The sequence below is a fragment of the Callorhinchus milii genome, unplaced genomic scaffold (assembly GCF_018977255.1).
Source record: "Callorhinchus milii isolate IMCB2004 unplaced genomic scaffold, IMCB_Cmil_1.0 Scaffold5, whole genome shotgun sequence".
NCBI classification, from domain to species: Eukaryota; Metazoa; Chordata; class Chondrichthyes; order Chimaeriformes; family Callorhinchidae; genus Callorhinchus; species Callorhinchus milii.
In genome coordinates this window covers 14,693,912-14,714,413 of record NW_024704746.1, presented here as the reverse complement: position 1 = coordinate 14,714,413, position 20,502 = coordinate 14,693,912, and the positions used below count along the sequence as shown (strand labels likewise).

The 20,502-nt window shown below is 38.7% G+C and overlaps 2 protein-coding genes across 4 annotated transcripts; one reads left to right on the top strand and one right to left on the bottom strand.

Annotated features, from left to right (window-relative positions):
- Positions 1-1,875: 1,875 nt before the first annotated feature.
- Positions 1,876-6,103, bottom strand: fpgt (fucose-1-phosphate guanylyltransferase). Its single transcript, XM_007887284.2, has 4 exons — positions 5,993-6,103; positions 4,290-4,457; positions 3,509-3,601; positions 1,876-3,371 (listed from the first exon to the last, which is right to left on the bottom strand). Exons 1-4 carry the CDS (start codon positions 6,054-6,056, stop codon positions 1,933-1,935), a joined length of 1,764 nt encoding a protein of 587 aa, XP_007885475.2. The 5' UTR covers positions 6,057-6,103; the 3' UTR covers positions 1,876-1,932.
- lrriq3 (leucine rich repeats and IQ motif containing 3) lies at positions 5,239-20,127 on the top strand. 3 transcript variants are annotated; one of them, XM_007887281.2, is made up of 10 exons: positions 5,239-5,607; positions 8,700-8,781; positions 11,539-11,784; positions 13,379-13,699; positions 14,167-14,300; positions 14,764-14,926; positions 15,134-15,214; positions 16,062-16,212; positions 17,440-18,178; positions 19,201-20,127. In XM_007887281.2, the coding sequence occupies exons 1-10, from the start codon at positions 5,600-5,602 to the stop codon at positions 19,379-19,381; spliced, it is 2,106 nt and encodes a 701-aa protein (XP_007885472.1). In that variant the 5' UTR covers positions 5,239-5,599; the 3' UTR covers positions 19,382-20,127. The 3 variants fall into 3 exon arrangements, with proteins under 3 accessions (XP_007885472.1, XP_042190990.1, XP_007885474.1); XM_042335056.1 differs by lacking the exon at positions 5,239-5,607 and adding an exon at positions 6,445-6,630; XM_007887283.2 differs by lacking the exon at positions 5,239-5,607 and adding an exon at positions 9,276-9,377 and having other exon boundaries at positions 8,721-8,781.
- Positions 20,128-20,502: the final 375 nt, after the last annotated feature.

Here is a 20,502-nt window from a genome sequence, read left to right as displayed (position 1 = left end):
GTAGTTTCTAACTCCAACTGTTGAAACATTTACTAACTAAAGAAAAAGCATTTACGCAGCAGTTATACAAGTGTTGATTCAATGTGGTTTCTGGATTCAATCGATGGTGAAAGTGTATGTAACTTCAATTTAATAGACAGCACTTGATATTGTGTGAGGTTCGAAACAATAACTCTAGACAATGCTTTCAGGATCAAATCAATTACATTGTAGTGGATTGTCCAACTACAGCCAACTTTTGCATTTATAAAGTGAAATTGGAAAGTTTCTGCATGATCTAATACATAGCTCTTAAGATTTTTAACATTACCAGAGCTCCATCTGTAGCCCCCTACTCACCTCTGTTACTCTTTGTACTGGCATTCAGTGCTGCTTTCCCAGGTAGCTGATAGTTGGTGAGAGAATTAGATGGCAATGGGGATAAGGATTATAATGAGATTTCCAACAGTATTTTAGAAAATAGAGCAGACAGACCATAATAGTCTTTTCTGGCCTTATTTGTTTTTAAGCTCCTAATTTTCTCACAAACTCATATACAGGAGATGGTGTATAATTCCAATCACGTTGAAATGCATGTTAAATGCTGTGCAATTTTGAAATGGTTCCTGCATTTTTGTGGATTCTGTTTAGGATTGATTGGAAGACTGGAAGTTAAGACTCCATTAAGCTTAATAGTTAAAAAATAGCCAAAAGCTATTTACCTTTTATGCTTCGCCACACATTTTGACAGCCTTAATGAGTAATTATATAATGGGATGCTGTTTTATATCCTAGAATTTAGATAAATGTACAGAGGGGTAAAGGGATAGGTCCTATTTTTTGGCAAAACCATATTTACAATTGAGAATTTACATCTTGTAAACTGAATATCAATATGTTGGTAGCCTGTGTTATTTGTGGAAGCAGTGACTGGATGACCTAACTAACAGTATGTTGAGCAGCTGCAAACCTTGAAACTTTCTGTGTGAAGCCTCAAGTAGAGCAAGAGTCAATGTAGTTAAAAAAGATATGTGCTCATTGATAGAATGTTTTTTTAGCCAACCAGGTGTCTGGTGAAAGCAGATTCCATTACCATGCTTAAGAGTACTCAAACCAGACTCACAGTTCCACACATGCACATTAAGTGTACATCGAAATTTCCCTCATCTGTAATGGTGTGCACACTTTCTCTACACTCTGCACTTTAGATCCAGTGACACATTGAATATTTATGAGTGCGCTTTCCCCATCTTTATTGAAACATGTGCATGTATTAATGTTTATTAGACAAACACAGCAGAAATCATTGAACACTTATTTACTGAAATTAACATTATTACAACATAAGTATTCAACAATACAATGCAATTTGCCAGAAAGCAAATGGAGAGTTGAAATAAACAAACAATAGGAAACCAATGCACTGGGGGAAAAATGAACATAAAAGGGGTAAATAACTGGCAATGAAAATCAAATATTAGTAGATAAAAATGATAATGCCACAAAAGACTAAGATGTAGGTTTTAAGGCACAACTTAATTAACTTCATAAAATGTGATTCAATTTCCATAGCAATTGCTTCAGTATTAAAAAGGTAAACAATAATCACATAAAATGTGTTGGGAAGTGGAACAAGAGAGATGTTTTTCTGTGAAGTAGAACTATTATAACCAAAAATGCTAAAAGCAGGAAGTTTATATTTTTAAATAAGTTTGTTTTAACTAAAACATTAAGGATTTTTTCAATTGTGTTTCATTATAGCACTTCATCAATTTAGAAATTATTTAGAGACCCTGCATTGAATGTTTAATCTATTTAGATTTTCAAAGAAAATAAAAATTAAAATAAGTCATTGTCCATAACTACTGAAAATAATAATATTCCTGCTTTAAACATCTTTGTTTTCTTTTTATTGACCTTCTAACAAAACATTTCATAACAGTATTAGATATTTTAATTGATTTCCCCAGTGTGTTTTAACTGATTAATTTCCTCAATGAGCTTCTCTCGGAAACTCAGCATTGCTTCAACGTCCTTGTGGTGAAGTATTTCCTTAATGGATAACAATTTAAGATCCTTGGCAAAATGATGGAATGAATTTTTATGCAGCGCTTCTTGCATCTTCAGAACCATGGAGGCCGACTCAGACAAACTGTCGCACGCTGGGAAAAGTTTAGCACTCCACAGACTCAAACTACTTTTGTTTCCCGAGAAGAGTTCTTCTGAAACAGTTAAACCAAAATGTTTAATGCAATCTTTGAAATTCCTACCAAACAACTGAAGTTTATTGATGTCTGATAGAGACATCACAGTTTTCTTCAGATTGTCTTCAATTCCAAACATTACAGTTACAAAAGCAGGTGCATTGTCTATCTTGACACTCAGGGAATGCATCAACATGTTGGCTGGTATCATTGATTTTCCTTTTATGAAGCATCCACTAATTATGGTGTTTGCACCTACAGAGGTATCTGCCCCCACTCTGGAATATTCAATCACTGTGCCTGGTGCAATTTCACAACCAGGTTCTACAATGCTCTGAATAATACAATGAATCACACCTTTCTCTTCAGCACTGATCTGGTTGATTCTGGAAGCATTCGAAAGTATTCCAAGCTCAGCTTTGAGCTTCCTGTCTGTGGTCAAATTGAACAAATATTCTTGGGTGGTCCCAATGTGGTAGAATTTTGAATTGTTCAACGCAATCACATTTAGTGGTGTTCCTTGGAGATAGAAAAATATCTTTTTCCTAATTTGAACAAGCCTGGCCTCCTCCTTGCTGACATTAGCTGTATTTTTGGTGTACTCCTGTGTTGCATCTGGTCCAAGTGCTTGTAGGAAGTCACCATATGCATCTATTTCACAGCTGATGGGGTCAATTTCTTTTAATAACATCAAGAGATGTTTAGCCGTTGCGCGATCAAAGTAAAAGGTACTATCGGTGTAAACTAAGTCTAACATTGAAGAATCACCACTATTTTGAATTGGCGGAAATTTATTGTGTTTTCTGCAGACTGCCCCTGCCTCATACATCTTTTCTATGCTCGGTTTGTGCAGAAAGTTGCGACATAATTTATATTCTAGCTCTTGATCTTTTACTTCAAGTGGCTCCAAAACAAAAACGCCATGTGTAGTTCCAATTGAAAGAGGAGAAGGATGGGCAAGTGCGGTAAAGCCAGTTCTGTCAAACTTAATGACTTCAGTCTCTTCCACACTGTACATTTCAATGTCATCTGCACAGGTCACCAATACCCCAGGTTTCATGTAGGCTGGAAAGTCAACGTACATTGCTAGTTTGAGTTCCAGCATTTGATAAATGGGGTCACCTAAAGGCAGAGCTGTGAAGATTTTCCCCAATGCACTTGCAGTGGGCAAGCGTTGGCTATAACCTCCTATAAGGTAAAAAGAAATAAATGTATCATAACATGAAAATGAAAAGCATCCTTAATGTACAGTTATACTTTTAAAAGAGTCAAATGATTAAAACTAAATAATTCATTGAAATGCAAGGAATTTTGTTTCTATTTACCAGCATGAATGAGAAGGACAGTAAAGTCATCTAATTTGTCTTCATAAAGCTCTTCTAATCGTTTAAGGGCGAAAAGTGTGGATCCTCCATTTCCTATTCAAAGACACATCAATGAATGGTACTGCACAACATTTTTCAGTTCTTACTTTTAATATAGATAAATCATTATCCAACAAGTAATATTCTGATATAGATATCATGTTTCATTGATGTTCTTTTCTATACCAAAATAGGAGTCTACAACATACTTAATGGATTGTTCTTTTACAAAAATTCTTGCCTTAAGTTCTAACCAGTTAAGTCGAACAAAGTTTACACCTGTCCATTAGTTTATATTGTTTATATTGTTCCTCAGGATTAAATAACATAGTATTCATTCTCCTCTTGATTTTTGTAAGAAAGCATTCTAATCCAGATGGAGTTCTATAGAACCACCTAATTATTTAGTAGCTGTTATTTAGTGTTGGTTTTGAGGTTAAACAATATCCAATGGAGTACAGTGCTGTACTGTACAGTGGTGAACACATAAACAACAAACAGTAATACACAGGTTGGAGTCACTTGAAAAATCTATATTAAGCAAATCAAAGGCTGGAATACTTTCAGATTTTAATAACCAGTAGCAAAACTGTATTTCCCCAAAAATCTAAACTACTTCATACTTCACCACATTTATCACCAACCTCATTGAGGTTTCTCAGGTACTGAAAGTTCAGTACCCTGTACATGTTGCGATTCTTTAGAGTGCAAATATCATTAGTTTGGTACATAAAAGACTTGCCTATTTTGGGCCCTACAGGGTCAGCAAACACATGGTACCTAACACCAAGTGGAAGCTCTTTCCTTTCTAATTTCTTGGTAATTTGTTGCTTGTACACTAGCTCCTGACTTGCATCAGCAGCTGTAATGACGACAACATTCCAGAATTCCCCAGTTTTCACTTCTTTTCCTGAACAAGAGAAACAAAACTGTTAACTTGTGTAAATCTAGGAAGTACATCAAACAGATACCTGCATTAATATTGTAACACACTGTCATTAATGAAATCACTCCCACGTGGGTGGGAGGTGCCTGCAATGTACCAGAGAGGAAGGCGGAGGGTGAGGGATATAAAATAAGAAGATTCACTCAGTCTCTTAGTTTGGACTGCAGAAAAGAGGATTTCTGGCTCTACTGAATCGGGAAGATAAAGGAAAGCTGAGGCCTAGCCACATGGACACGTCAGGGCTGTTGTGGAGAAGGTACCACAGCTATGGAGCCTGGTTTTTGGGAGACTGTGAGTACCTGAAAGCGGAGTGGAAACCACGACTGAGAGCAGGCCACGGACAGGACATTAACCCTGGTGCCTGCACCCTTCCAGGTCTGTAAAGAAGTAGCAAGAGTCATCTGTCTCTATTGATTAAAGCGCTCCGAGACCGGCCCGAGTGAAGGGCATGAAGGGAGCTGCATAAAATTCAAGTTGTTGTTGTATTGGGCCACCGAGGCAAAAAGATCAGCTCGACACACAGTTCAGCGCACTGCTCGACTGTTCACAAGACCACAAAATTGTTCAATCACAAGACGGTTCGCAAGAGGGGAACCACCAATGCTGGTGCACCGAGTTAGATAGTCACTTGGGTAAGCACTAAAAGGTATGCGCTGCCGGGCGGAACTGGCGGCCGCGTTTCGCCCGCAAAAACAGTCACTTCACTTTACAGCATATCCCGCGAAGCGCTTTTGAGACGTCTAGAAGACGTGAAAAGCGCGATATCAAAACGCAAGGATAATAACACACGACGCGCCGCCGGGCGCAATGGGCTGCCGCGTTTCGCCCACGAAGTGCGGTCCATCCGCTCCACGTCGCGGTACATCCCGCCAAGCGCTTGGGAGACGTCGCGAAGACGGGATCAGGCCCGAGATATGAAATGCTAGGATTGTAATCAGAATCAGTATAACATGTAAACAGCGGCCCCCGCCAGACGTCTGTCTGCACACGTGTAACTTGTTGCTCTTGTTGTTGTTGTTGTATGGTGACGAGGGGATTGGGATTGTAAAATCTGCCGCGGTGTAACCAGTCGGTGTGGAGGCTGACACCACTCTTCCTGTTCTCCTATGTTCAGGTGTAACTGACTACAGGTTATTTTTGTGTGTGTGTGTGTGGGGGGGGGGGGGGGGCGTTAAACGGGGTCAAGTCAGCTCAGCCCTTGACCATGACCCGAGGTCGCCGTCTGAGGCCCTGTGTCAGGCAGAGGCCCGGCCCCGGCCCTGACTGTCACTGACTCGGGCTGACAGCTGTCAGAAAAAAAAGGGGGAAGGCCCGGGCCACCGACTGAAGGCGATGCGGGGGAGGGGGAGGGGGAGGGCATCGTTAAAGAGGCTTTCGTTCTCTGCTGAGAGAGATCCAATCCCACCCCGACACCTGGCGAGGGTTCAGAGACCGCGGACACCCTCCACCAACCCTCCCTCCCTCCCTCTCCCCCCCCCCACACCACTGGGCTCGGGCACCTCGAATCTTCTGGAAGGTGTTGAGCCGCCGGCGGCTCGCGCTTCGCAGCCGCTCGTCATCCATTGTCAGACAGGAGGGAGGGAAGGAGAGAGAGAGGGAGGGAGGGAGGGAAGGAGAGAAAAAGAGGGAGGGAGGGAAGGAGAGAGAGAGAGAGGGAGGGAGGGAGGGAGAGAAAGAGGAAGGAGTTGAAGCAAGTTCCCTCCCTCCCTCCTCTCCCTCTCTAAAAACTTTTCACAACAGTTTCATTTATTTCTTCTTCCATTTCAAATAAACTTTTTAAAAAGATAAATAAATATAAACACACACACATATATATATATATATATATAGATATATATATGTATATAGATATGAATATAAATATATCTATCTATTCATATATGTATATATATAAAGAAAGAAACCGGTCCCACGGCGAAGAGATTGTTGAAATGATCGCCGGGCCGGTGGGGGGGGGGAGAGGGTGGTGTTGGCTGTTGCCATAGTAACCAGGGACATGGTGGCTGCTGCTGTCTCTCCTCTCTCTTCTCCTCTTGTCTCTCTCACGCTCTCTCTCTCTCTCCCTCTCTCTCTCTCATTTGCCGGGGAAGCGACTCCATCGCTGCGACGAAGCACGGAGCGAGCTCCAGGCTGTCAGGTTGGTCTGCAGTCACTGGGTGGCTGGCGAGAAATGTCAATACGCCATTCTTCGCGAAGCTGGGGGGTGGGGGGGGGGAGGGGTGAGGGTAGGGGGTGAGGTAAGAGGGGGGTGAGGATGGGGGGGGGGGTGAGGGAGGGTGAGGGTAGAGGGGGGAGTGAGGATTGGGGAGTGAGGGTGTGGGGGGGGGTGAGGATTGGGGGTGAGGGTGAGGGAGGTGTGGTGGGAGTGAGGGAGGGGTGGGTAGGGGTGAGGGTAGAGGAGGGAGTGAGGATTGGGGAATGAGGGTGTGGGGGGGTGAGGATTGGGGGGTGAGGATTGGGGGTGAGGGTGAGGGGGTGTGGGGGGGGTGAGGGTAGAGGAGGGAGTGAGGATTCGGGGGTGAGGGTGTGTGGGGGGTGAGGATTGGGGGGTGAGGGTGAAGGAGGGTGTGGGTAGGGTGTAGGTACGGGGTGAGGGTAGAGGAGGGAGTGAGGATTGGGGAATGAGGGTGTGTGGGGGGGTGAGGATTGGGGGTGAGGGTGGGGGGGGTGAGGGTGAGGGAGGGGTGGGTAGAGGAGGGAGTGAGGATTGGGGGTGAGGTAAGAGGGGGTGAGGATTGGGGGTGAGGGTGGGGGGTGAGGATTGGGGGTGAGGGTGAAGGTAGGGGGTGAGGGTAGAGGGGGGGTGAGGATTGGGGGGTGAGGGTGGGGGGTGAGGATTGGGGTGAGGGTGAGTGAGCGTGGGGTGAGGGTAGGGGTGGAGTGAGGATTGGGGGGTGAGGGTGAGGGGAGTGAGGTAAGGGGGTGAGGGTGGGGAATGAGGTCGGGGGGGTGAGGGTGGGGGATGAGGTAAGGGGGGTGAGGGTGGCGGGTTGAGGTAAGGGTGAGGTGGGTTGCTGAGGTGAGTGATGGGGGCTGGGGTAGGGAATGGGTGGGGTGAGGAGGGGTAAGGTGGGAGGATGGGAGCAGTGAGGTGGGAGAACAGGGGGTTGAAGTGGGGGTAGGGGGAGTGAGGAGGGGCGTGGGGGGATGATGTGCAGGTGGGGGAGTCGTTTTTTGGATCCTGACCTTTTTTATCAAACGTTTTTGCAACTTTTTTTAAAAAAAATTATCTATTTATATATGTGTCTTTTTAAAATTTAAAACAGAGTGCACCGCACCGCAGCAGAAAGGGTGCTTGTGGGGTGGTGGGGGATACTCTCGCGAGGCTATATATTCGGGGGTAAATTTGGCAGAAGAAAGAATATATTAAAAGATAGTCAGCAATGGGACACTGCTGTGCGCAATTAACTGGTGTTTCGTCCACAAAAAAGTCAATTCACTTTACAGTATATTCTGTGAAGCGCTTTAAGACGTCTCGAAGACATGATTATGCACTATATCAAATACAAGGATTATTATGTTATGTGTAGATGTAAAGAAGAATGAGCCCCCCCCCCCCCCAATCACCTGTGCATCAAAGTGATAGGCTTTTGAACCATCGCTACATGGGTCAGTTTGTATTTTATTTGGGTCAGCCGGGTGTCTTGACACATGCTGATACCTATCACATTGCTTAAGAGTCTCCAAACCAAACTGAGAATTCCAAGCATCCCACCTACACTTGTCAGCTTGTAGTCTATACCTTATTTTATATACCTTATCCCCCTCCATTAACACGGGCTTGCTGTGAATACTCTGCTTCCGCTCTCTCCATGTCTCCATTGATGGCAGAGCCTTCAGATTCTGCACCTAATCTCTGGCACGATTTGAACATACCTATGGTCAACTCCTCCTTTTCCCTTCTACTCTGCTTGGGTGTCCAACTCCGTCCTTGTAAAGCATTTGAATGGTATTTTACATGAAGAGAACGTATAAATAAATGTAAATTGTTTTATTATCAATAATAATAATTATTCATAGACTTACACAATACAGAAGGAGGCTATTCAGCCCATTGCATTTGATATAGGACCTTACCACATCTTTAAAATGTTTCAAAGTGCTTCATAGGATTTTGACTGTGTATTCATAGGCAAACATATGAACTGCAATTTTCATGGAGTGTGTTTTATTGGTTTGTTTCGCTTTCTGTTTTCCCTGCATTAGCTCTATGGATTGTGAGAATCCCATACTGCTGATGTCTGCTGAAGTCCATACTGAAGGAACAAATCACTTACCAGTTAACAAGGTAATTGCTAGGAATGTGAGTAGAGGTTTGGCAGTCGTCTGCCCCAGAGAAACCTGCGGGTACAGATGCAACATCTTTATACCAGAAAATAAAACATTTATTTGTGAGTCCAAACGGATAAATGTTTGGATGCAGCACATTCATGGAGCTATTATTATGCCATTTCCTTTTCCAACCAGTCAAAATCATGCCAAATCACTAGGTGGCACTGTATTGTTAGTTTACTCACAATGCTGTCACAGTAATTCTTGTTCAACAGTGTATGTATATGAACAAAAAAGTAACATTATTGGCAATGGAGGAAGAACAATGTATAGCTAGCCGACTGTTTCTAAAGCTCAAAAATGACACATATACTTGTGTCAATATTTCAAATAATTTTACCAATAAGTTGTGTAGTCATTCTACAAAACTGTAATAACTAGTTTTTCTTATGAACAAAATGTACACATTAAAGCAGAAGGAGTTGATTGGAAATAAATATTCTCTTTCAGTCAAGGCAATTCTACCAAACTCCTAGAAGAGTGCTAAATAAAATGCAACTGTTATTCGCATAGGAAACCGAAGCATGTGTGATGGCATCTTCTAGTACAACGGTATGCTATGTCCTTTTTATTTTTGTCATTCTATTAACACAATGACTTATCCAGTAAGAAGGTTTTTTTTGTCATTTAAAAAAATTATACATATGTTGTCATTCTGACAGTGAAGGTCAGTTTAGCTCCTGAACAGAAGATTCTTATTTTACACATTGTAAAGGTGTGTTTATTTCTATAATTGCAATTGGTAATCCCTGAATATGAAACACATATGTTTTTAAATGCATCACAGATTAAAACGATTCTCAAAAATGTTTCGAAGGTATTAATTTTGTTAAAATCCAGTTTATGAAATTCTCCAGTACATGAAACTATCCGATGATTGAGGCTGAAAGTTATGGAGGGAAGGGACTATTTTGAGTTCATAACCTTTAGCAGAGCTAGCAGAAATTATTGAGTAATCAGTGATCTGGTTATTGGTATTGTCTGGTTTGGGGGTTTAATTTTAAAATAAGAATTTCGCATTTTATTCCTGAACTCGTACTTTTCCCTCATAATGATGTTTTAGTAAAGCCAATCTAAAGGTGTAAATTTGGACAGGATATTTTGCTAATTATTTTGCAAATATGTTTGGCAAAAATTTACAAATATAAGTTTTTAAAATGAATGTAAGATCCACCATTAGTTTTAGTAGCAATGAATAAATAATGTGTTTCAATGAACAGTAATGTATTGTATAATTCTGGTAGTCATTAGATTTAATGACTATGATGTGCAAGCAATTGATGATATCAGTTTGTACAATACTCTGCACATATTGCTGTTGCACCATCTTTTTGTTGCATTTCCCCTCACGCATCTCCATGACTGACATTTATATTCCATATTGATACACATGAAATATACAGACAAACTGTTGCTAGAGACAACAGTTTCTTGTCTTTCCTGAAATCAGCTAACCTTCCACGAGACAATGTATGTTGCTAATTGAGTGAGGTTAATAGCAAAGATACAGTACAATAATCAGCTGCAATTATTTATCAGTTTTTCTGTCATATGACAGTGATTCTCCATGATTCTCCATGATTTTACCAAATTTCCAGGCATACTGACAAGCAGTTGCAGGTTTTTGTTGGCAGACATTTCAGTTTCTGGCACATTTCTTGTTTACTCCTGCTGGAAACAACAGCTAAATCGCCATTTCTAAATATCTGTGGCATTGACTTTATGATTTATGGCAGAAAGGAGATGTGGCTGATTTATAGTTGCCACGGAGGAAGAACTTTAGCATTTTCTGAAGGGAGAGAACAATAAAAGTAAAAATTAAATCACTGTGGTGAGGCCTGGAACAGCTGGTTTTATGCACATCCTTGTTTATTAGTATTCAGATAACATTTGAGTGACAAGCCAGATGTTCCACTTATTCTCCCTTTTTGAATAGCTATTACCGAGCTTTGGCAATACTGACACAAGAGGTAAGAGCTAGAATCAAAAATCTATTGACGGTTACATTTTTACCACTATCACAAACAAATGGTTATAATGTGACTCCTAGTTATTGTCATATGAAAATAAATCCTAAAGTTTTTTTCATAAAAGGTTATGTAAAGTAGAGAATTGTATGGTATTGTTTGAACTTTGCTACTGTCAAAGCAGAACCTCAGTGTTTTTTACTGATGGCGTACTTAGCTAACCTAGCAACCTAGCTAACAGCTTGACCAAATCATGGAATCAGCATCTTACAAATCTCAGCTCAGAATTCAAACCTTCCACTAACTTGCTACAGTTGTATGTTTCCTGACCTGCTATACCTTTACTTGAAAATCCTGAAGCTATATTTTAATTGGATACATGAATGAATTAGACAAGGAACATATGAACTGATTGCGATTAAGAAACCACTCTAAAGCTTAAAATAATGACTTCAACAATCATATTATGGTATCAGCCTGGCTCAGTTGGTATCACTCTTGTTTCTGAGTTAGAAGGTTGTACGTTTAGCCCCACTTCAGGACTGTTAGCTACTCTTTGATATTTTTATGCATTTTTTCAAGAAATGAATGTCTTCAAAGTTGTACAACAAAATGTATCTAATATGACAATAAAAGTTGTATTTTAAGAGAAACATAGAAGAGGGGGGAGTACTTCATATGAAAAATGCACCACACAGTGTTTCCCTCCTTTATCCATAATTTAAATAGCATTCTTTTCTTTTTAGGATTTCCTCCTGTATCCTTCAAAATCTTTTATACTTGCTCATGGGCAGACAGATGATGAGAGCAAAGACAAGAACCTGGAAAACATTGTTATGGTTAGATTGACTGGACAATCTCTAATTAATATGGAATACTTGAAGTATTGTACTGCCCTGAAGATTTGCATAATGCCCAAGTGTAGTATTACTGATATTGATGCCCTTGCAAGTTGTCCACGTTTATTGAAATTGGATCTCCATGGAAACCATGTAAGTAATGTAAATTGTTCTCACTGTGTAATTGATATTGCACATTTTAAACATGGTTGTGTTTTGAATCCTAATTATCTATTGTAGGGATCCAGGTACCATAAGCCTAACTGCAAGAACTACTAAAAGAATCTTGTTGCATACCCTAAAGTGGGAACTGAGTAAAAGGATTAAATGTGTGATGAATTATGTTCCTAGATGTGCCATATGAAGAGATACTGAGTTGAAGGAAGAAACTTGCAGGACAAAGCAATTTAGGCTGCTTTCAGGCATATGCAGAACTGGAAGAGGTCAACTAACTTGTCTGCTGTCTGCCCTGTCAGTAAAATTAAATTACTTGTAAAATGCAGAAGAAACTAATCAACCATGCATAAAGAATAATTCCCAGTAAAACTAGTAACAACTATAGTAAGAATCAGCCCGGAAAATTGGCTTTTAATGTTTGTTTAAGTCACATTGGATTGCTAAATAGCAGGTTACTGGATTAAGTAATGCAACAAAACATCTGTAAATTAGCAAGTCCACTGGATGCTTTGGCCCCAAAGGTTGGTTCACATCTACTAACCTTGTTAACTGCATTCATCAACTACGTGATGATTATCATTGATAATTAGTATATTACACCTTACAAATTTCACCCCATATTAAGTGTACAATTTTTGTACATTGTACATTTGTATATTGATCAGTGTTATTGTGTTTTAAAAGAATACAATAGCAAAATGTTTGTGTATATGTCTCAATTATATTGGATTTCTACAGTATTGAAATTAAGTCAGGTATTGCTTCTATTTCTAACATTTATTGCTATTAAACTAATGTTTGATCTGGCAAAATGCAATCTGTCTTTTGCATGAATATATTTATCGTAGAGGATCCTGAGGATCCACAGATCAAAGGTCACCAGGTGGCAGAATAGTTTGGAAGTTTTGAGATTTGCATCTTAGTAGGGAAGGGGGACACTGCCTTAGGGTTCCAATCTCTATATAAAATCATAAATGTAGTTCTGGGATTAGTTTATCTGCCCACCCATAAAGAATGTCCACATTAATCATAAATCCCCTGCTGCCTTCAGCAGGCAGCAAAAATAGAAAACACAGTTGTCTTTTTTGTAACAAAGGTCAGTTTAATTGTGTATTATGTAGCTCATCTTTTAGAATTAATATACCACAGAAATCGTTACACTATCCCAATAAAAACTGGTGACCTTATACATTTTCAATTTCCATATTTCAAACACCTATCCATTATATATGTAATTATTATTTGGCATCCTATTTGCAGCAAGTAAATTATCTTCAAGTATCTGATGTGAAGTACAAACATTGGCATGGACTGGTTGGGCTGAATGGCCTGTTAGCGTACAGTACAGGCTTTGTAAATCTCAATAGGAAGTCAGTTGAGTTTAGAAAAACCTGGCTGTGTTGCATATAGTTCATCAAGAAAAATTACTTTGCTGGGCAAGAAAAATCTGACTAATGTTTAAGGCTTTTTCAGATTTCACCATTATAATCATATGGCTTCTTTTTTGAAATACAATCTATGATTTAGAAATAATAATTCAAACTTTTTAAATTTATCTTTGCCTTGTCAGATTAATCTTCTTCCAGATCAACCATTTTGGGCCGAAATGAAGTGTTTGCACCTGCTATATCTCCATGACAACATCATTAGCAGCCTGAAGAATATTCGCTTCCTGTCTTGCTGCCCAAACCTTATTGCTTTAACCATGTTTGATACACCATTGAGTTTAAAACGGAAATATCGGCATTATGTGGTCAACAATATAATATCTCTCAAAGCCTTGGACAATTTTGTCATCGCGGATGAAGAAATTATTGAGGACTGGCCAAGGAATAATACATTCCAAGCTTTGACACCTCGCTTCTTTGTTAATCTTTCAAGAACTAAAAAGGTTGGCCATTTATTCATATAAGTGAAAGAAACTGTGTTATTGGAAATGTATGGATATTTGATGTGGAATGACACAACTCAGGATTTTTTTTTCACTTGCTCTTAAGTTCAGTGTCCAATATTCATGATATATACTTATACTGGTGCTTTTTTTTAACATTATAAGCACATCAAAGGTGCTACAGTAATGTGTTTCATATTATGAATCTGCATTTGTCTTAACCTTAACAGCATCTCTTTAGGCCCATCCTGGATGGCAGTATTTTGGGTGGTTAGGTGATTTAGTTAAAGATCTAGAAGAATAAAGTAGAAGAATTAAAAAGTCCACTTCATGGACTTTTTAATTCTGTAGGGAATTTCACCTCTGTAACGGTTCTTTAATTAATTCGGAATGTTTCGTTATGGATTTTATTAGAATATTTTAGTTTTATTTGAATAAAATCGTACCTTGTGTTTTCTATGTCACAGTGCTCAACATTTCACGAAGAAATGAAACAAATTAAGAATCTGATTGCAACCATCAACTGCATTCTTGCTCATAATTCACCGGTACTCATCATTCAACGATGGAATCGGGGATACTTAACAAGAAAAATGCTAGGGTATTTATCAACTATATATATTCTTGTTCATGAGTTGCATGTATTACATGAGATTCTATAAAATGAATGGAATTTTCACTTGACTTTTCTGGTACTATATTGCATGAACCAGTTTTTTGGCGTTTCATCATAAACATAGGTACTTTCTGTTCTTTTAATGGATCATAAACAATCCTCACATTTGATAAAGTGCCACATCATGAGGATGTCTCATTAAACGTCCTATCATTTAAACACAAGAATTCCTTGATTCTATTATAATTAAAGTTTTAAAATATCTTTATTTCTTGTATAATTGATACTCACTCTAGCCTAAAGGAAAAATCCTCCTTCTGGACTTCCCTTCTCCTTCAAATATTTGTTAATGTTAGTTAATCTATCAGTACATAAAAACTAGATATTCTCCCAATTGGTTACTGAGATACCCGATTACTTATTTTTTATTTTTTTCACTTTACTGAAGAAAAGTTCCTTCAATTTCACCTGATCGACAAAGATTACAGTTTATTCAAAAGCTCAGACGGGTGTACACCCAAAGAAGTCGTTCACCAGAAAATAGGAAAACAGGAATACAGCATTATATTGAGCAGTGCATAAAGGAATCGTGCCTTGAATCTTGTCCAGTGGTAAAGTATAACATTTTCTTGGGAAAGCTGCTTATCATTTATTCTTCTGTTTTTATATACACAATACAATGAATTCTATACAGCTTTCCTTTTAACTTGCATCATAATCTTTGACTTTTGTCCATTTTTACTTGAACAATAATTTATTTCTAGTATTACTAACGCTAGATTTTACATACATGAATAAATGTAATTATTGTATGCTAGGCTTCAGATCACTACACTGAGGAATTCAATATGGCTGGACTTCAAATAGACCGAAACAAGCTGCAGGAAGGGATTTTAGAGGTGAGCTTAATTATTGACATTTCTACTAAAGATGTGTTATATAAAATGTGTTTTATATAAATGTTGCGACTGTTGAGGGCATTTTATTGTTAAATAGATTGCAAATAACACATTTTACGAAACTTAAAAGTTATTCTTTAGGTTTGCTCTTTCAATTATATTTCTCAATTTCTGTATCTCAAATAAAATTTCTGTTTTGAAACCAGTGATAAAAAACGATGCATAGTTATTTTTGGAGACCTTTATGCGAAGCTGCTTGAAAGCATGGTGGGTAAATACTCTGCATATGTGGTACTGGCAGGAAAGGTCTTGGGGTTTATTCCCTGATGTGCACCATTTTAACCAGTAAAAGGATAGTTATTACTTATTGATATTACAAGGGAAAAAAACTGGCAGGTTTTCTTAGTTACTAGTGAGGGCTGTCTACTAAAAGTGAAAGCATGAAGATATTGAATGAGAGTGGGATTGGTTTGAGTGGTATTGTCCATCATGATTGAATAGCTAGCTAACAATCACAGTTTGTGCTCACATATGAAGAGTGGCCTGTCATACCAAGAGTGGTTTAAATTATAGCAAACAACGGTTGCCAGCTTTAGAAGCGAAAGTGTAAGTTAGCAAAATGGGAAGGGGAAATTCGAAGAAGATTTCTGTTAATGCAAAGGTTATTGGTAAAGCAAATCCATTCTAACCACACATCATCAAGTTTGTCCTGGAAGTCATTTCACATTTGAACATGGCCATAGTCTATTTCTTTGCTCAATTTATACAATTTAACAAACTAAAAGCTCTTTTTTTTAGCAATCCAGAAGCAAGTTTAATTTTTATTAAATTGTGGTTTGTTTGTTAGGATTTATGTGAAGCTAAAGATCTAACATCTGGTACTTATCCACACATTGCAAAATGGAAGAGGCGTTCCACCCTAAAACAATCATTTCAGGACTACAGAATTTTAAGGAATTGGAAAACTAAACGGCACACATTAAATTCACCAGAACCAGGTAAAGTGGGAAACCTGTCATCCTATCAGGACTTCCAATTGCTGTACAATTTAGGAGCAATAACGATTGCAGTGGCTAACCTCCACAATTGCCCTGTGAATGCTGTTATTCTGCTGGTGACTTCTTCACAGATAGGGTTGATGGTCATAACTGACATGCTGATGTTAATGTACAATACTCACAAGTGCTTTTATCCTCCGATGCATTTTTTGGGAGTGCAATAAGCCAAAAAACATTTTCCCTTATCTAATGTTGCTTGTGGGGGTACCAGAGGAGCTGCAAATTGGAATGATCAGCCTTGATATACTCAGAGCAAGTATATTATATTTCCACATGTGGAAATGTAAGGTTAAAATATTCACAGAAACCACACATTTACAATTAATTTTACTCTCAAGAAAAACACAATTGGGGCTGATTGCAGCATAAGATGAGGAACCCCTGAAGACAAATGTATTGACTTCACTCTTTACCATTTATCTTTGATGAGCTGGGCATTTTGGTATTTTGCTTGAGATGGCAATATCTTCATTCAAGCACTGCTGTGTGATTTTATAATGTGATGCAAATATTGTCACTTTGCCAAACATTTCGTAAAGACATCGGCAATCCAAGTTTGTCCTCGAAGGACCCCATGTGGTTAGTCTACTTTCAGTGAATATATAAATATTTTGATTTGGTAAAGCTCCTTTGTGTACTTGTCTTTCTTGTTTTTGCAACTCTGCATCCTAGAATTGAATTAAAGCTACTTATTAAATATGTCAAATCAACAACTTTTATATATTGTTTTATTGTGATTTTTTTAATATTCCAACCTGCATTCAATCCCTAATGTAGTGTATACATGGATTATAAATGGATTGTTGACAGCTTATTGATTATTGTGTTTCAAATAAAATGTATTTGATTGTAACCAAAGTGTAGTTGTTCAATGTTTGATCAACTGCATGCTGAAAATATGTCTTGAACTGCTGTGGAGGCATAATGCGAACACCAGTTCATAACGTTTTGAGCTGCTCATAGGGAGTGAGGCCTTATGTCTGCTATGCACTCTCTTTCATCATACAGCACCCAGGATTTCGGGTTCTGGTGCCAGCAGTAAACTTGAACCTGTTTATGATGTCAACTGAAACTGTGATTGTATTATTGTCTTGTAATTCACTGACATCCATGCTGTGCTTTCAGAAAGATCCTTTTGTATTTAAATGTTATGTATTTTGCACACAGATGTGTCTGACTTTCTGAAACTCATTGAGGAGGAAGCGAAAGAACGGGAAGAGCTTGCCTTCCAGCATTCCAAATTCCAGCCTACTTTTCAAAGGCCATATCGTGTGAGTGATTGGTTATTATCTCGCCGTAAGATTGGCAGAGAGATGCGTATGGATACTGAGCACATCCGTTTGATGCTCCGTAACCTACCAAAGCCAAAATTTACTTATCAACCACCAGTAGCTCTAGATAGTAAATTATTTGCAAAATCATATGGCTGTATGAGTTTTGAACCATTTGTGACTATTCAGAAAGCTTACAACCTCAAGGAGAAAGCAGTGAAACAGGCTTTGAAAAAGGACTGGGTGCTGGAGGTTCGTACTGTCAACGATGAACTAAGGAGCCAGGTTCATCAGAAACATTTGGAGAAATGTAACAATATTTTGCTAAAGCGTAAGAAAGAACAAATATCAACTGAAGATCGCTTACAACAACGTGAAATAAAAAATGCAGAATCATTAATGGTACTTCATCAGAGGAAGGCTGGGTTCCTTAAAGAAAAGAATCAACGAGCTTCAGAGTATAAGTTAGCAAAGGATTTTAATGCCTATTATTCATCAATGTCAAAAGCCTTCCAGAAGCATGAAAGATGGCTGAGATATGAAAATATCCTTCATGACAGGATTGACGTGGTGCATAGCTTAAGGAATAAAGCAGAACAACAAAGGGGAATTATGAAAAAAATGTTGAAACACAAGTAAGTTCAAAGATATTTTGTTCATTGTTCATCTGTAAAAGAAGTTGAGATGCGAGATTCACCTGCATGTCAGCCAGTAGAATTCTGCCAATGAGTTGTAAATGACCAGTAACCCCCATATTTTGGAGTCCTGTAGCTCAGTGGTTAGAGCATTCGTCGCTCAAGCGAGAGACCTTGGTTCAATTCCCGGCAGGGCAAGATGTTGGGCAAGTTTCCTTTGTTTACCTAGCAGTAAGTAGGAACTCGGTTGTTAGTCGATTGGTGTATCGCTTTTCTGGGGGTAATAATTCCCTCAAAAAATAATAAGTTGGTCACTTCAATCCACGATTGTTTGTGGGACAATGCTGTGCGCAATTGGCTGCTGCGTTTCGCCCACAAAATATATAGTCAAGTCAATTTACAGTATATTCTGTGAAGCGCTTTCAAACATCTCGAAGATGTGATAAGGTGCAAGGATTATTATTATTATTATTGTGTTGTTTACTTTTTGCTTTTAAATGCACTTCTTTTAGTTCACAATACTGAGTTTATTTCTCAATCCAAACATGTTTGAAACATTTTGCCAACTACCGGAATTAAAACTTTTTTTCCCCCTGACATTATCACAGCACTTCTATCAACTAAGTGTGGTTGTTGTCTAAACCGATTTGAAAAGAATCATTTGACTCATTTTGAATTATGAAATAATGTTCTAGCTCATTGGCTTGAGATTCAACCTAATTTCTTTCCTAAAGAACGCTATAGAAGGCATTGGAGTTACAGTCATGTTTCAAGTACCTTGATGTTTTGGTAGCAAATTAAAGTTAATTTAAAGATTATCATAACATTTTATATTCATATTAAGGTTTTTAAAATTGATCCATTGATTTTCCACATGTTATCCTAATAATTAGAAGCAATACAACCAACAGTTTGATGACTTGATTTTAATATACAGAAGATATATTAAAATGCCAGTGTAAATGTAGTTGAATACTGCAATTTACTTGAGGGGTAATCATCTTCCATTTCAATTTTTTCAGGCAGTTGTCCACTCAAGCAGAACATACTGCAGAGCAGATAGCCACGAGTGCTATCCTCTTCCAAGCAGCTAATGACAGGCTAGTGCAAGCTAAAAAGAGGGTGAGATTCCTGAAGACGCACCAAATTTCTAATGAAATTATAAATGCACTGGGAGACAAACAGAATGCTACTGAAAACTAAGGTTTCAAGCATATTTCTTCGCCTTTACTGATCAACTTCAGAACAAATGTTCTAGACATTTGACAGGGAGACAGTATAATCATATCTCCAAGTTGCAGTATGGAGAAAATGCTGACTTCTATAAGAATCAGTAATGACAATGTTCATAGGATTTTTCTATTCCTCTTAGTATAAAATGGCTTGTATGTCATGCTTTGTACAAACTGATGTCAGCATTACATCGTATGAATTTGAGAATTATATGATGCACCAGTTATAACCCGACTGCATTTATTTATACAGCAGAGATTTTGTAGATCATTTTTAAAGATATGTGAACAAAATGGCCGGTTGTCAAAACATTCTCAAGAACCGTGGATTTTCTGTTGAAACAATTTTTTTTCTCTGTCATGTTTATTATTTTCAAGGGACTGAAAATAACAACTCTGCAATAGATTTCTTTAACCACCATTTACACTGTTGTCAGCAAAGTGACTTTGCTCCTGGCAATATGGAGCAGAAAGCTGAGTTTATACTACCTATTCTATTAATGGTAATTGGGACCAAATACAAACTTTAGATTATAGTGTTCCATTCTTCAATGATTAACAAGCAGATTTAAAAGGTGGTGAGGTCAAGAGCTTGGCTCCAGTGCACTGAATCCATGTTTCATCTATTTGTTTGGCAACAGCACAGTGGCCCTTCAAATGTATCTCATAAACGTGTGTCAGCCTGGTGTAGTGGTAGCACTCTCACCACTGAGTCAGAAGGTTGCGGGTTCAAAATCCAAATTGAGACTTGGAATCACATAGTCTAAGCTGACACTCCAATACAGTGCTGGTGGGGTGTTGCATTGTCGGAGGTGCCGTCCTTTGGATGAGACGTTAAACCGAGGTCCCATCTGCCTATTCAGGTGGACGTTAAAGACCCCTTGGCATTATTCAGAAACAGAAGGGAGTTTCTCCTGATGTCCTGGCCAACAATTCCCCAAAATAAAATTGGTCATTCACTTCATGGCTGTTGTGAGACATTGCTGTCCGGAAATTGGCTGCTGAATTTTACCCACAAACCACACAGTCAAAACCACTTTACAGTATATCCTGTAAAAAGCTTTGAGATGTCTCCACAATGTGATAAAGAGC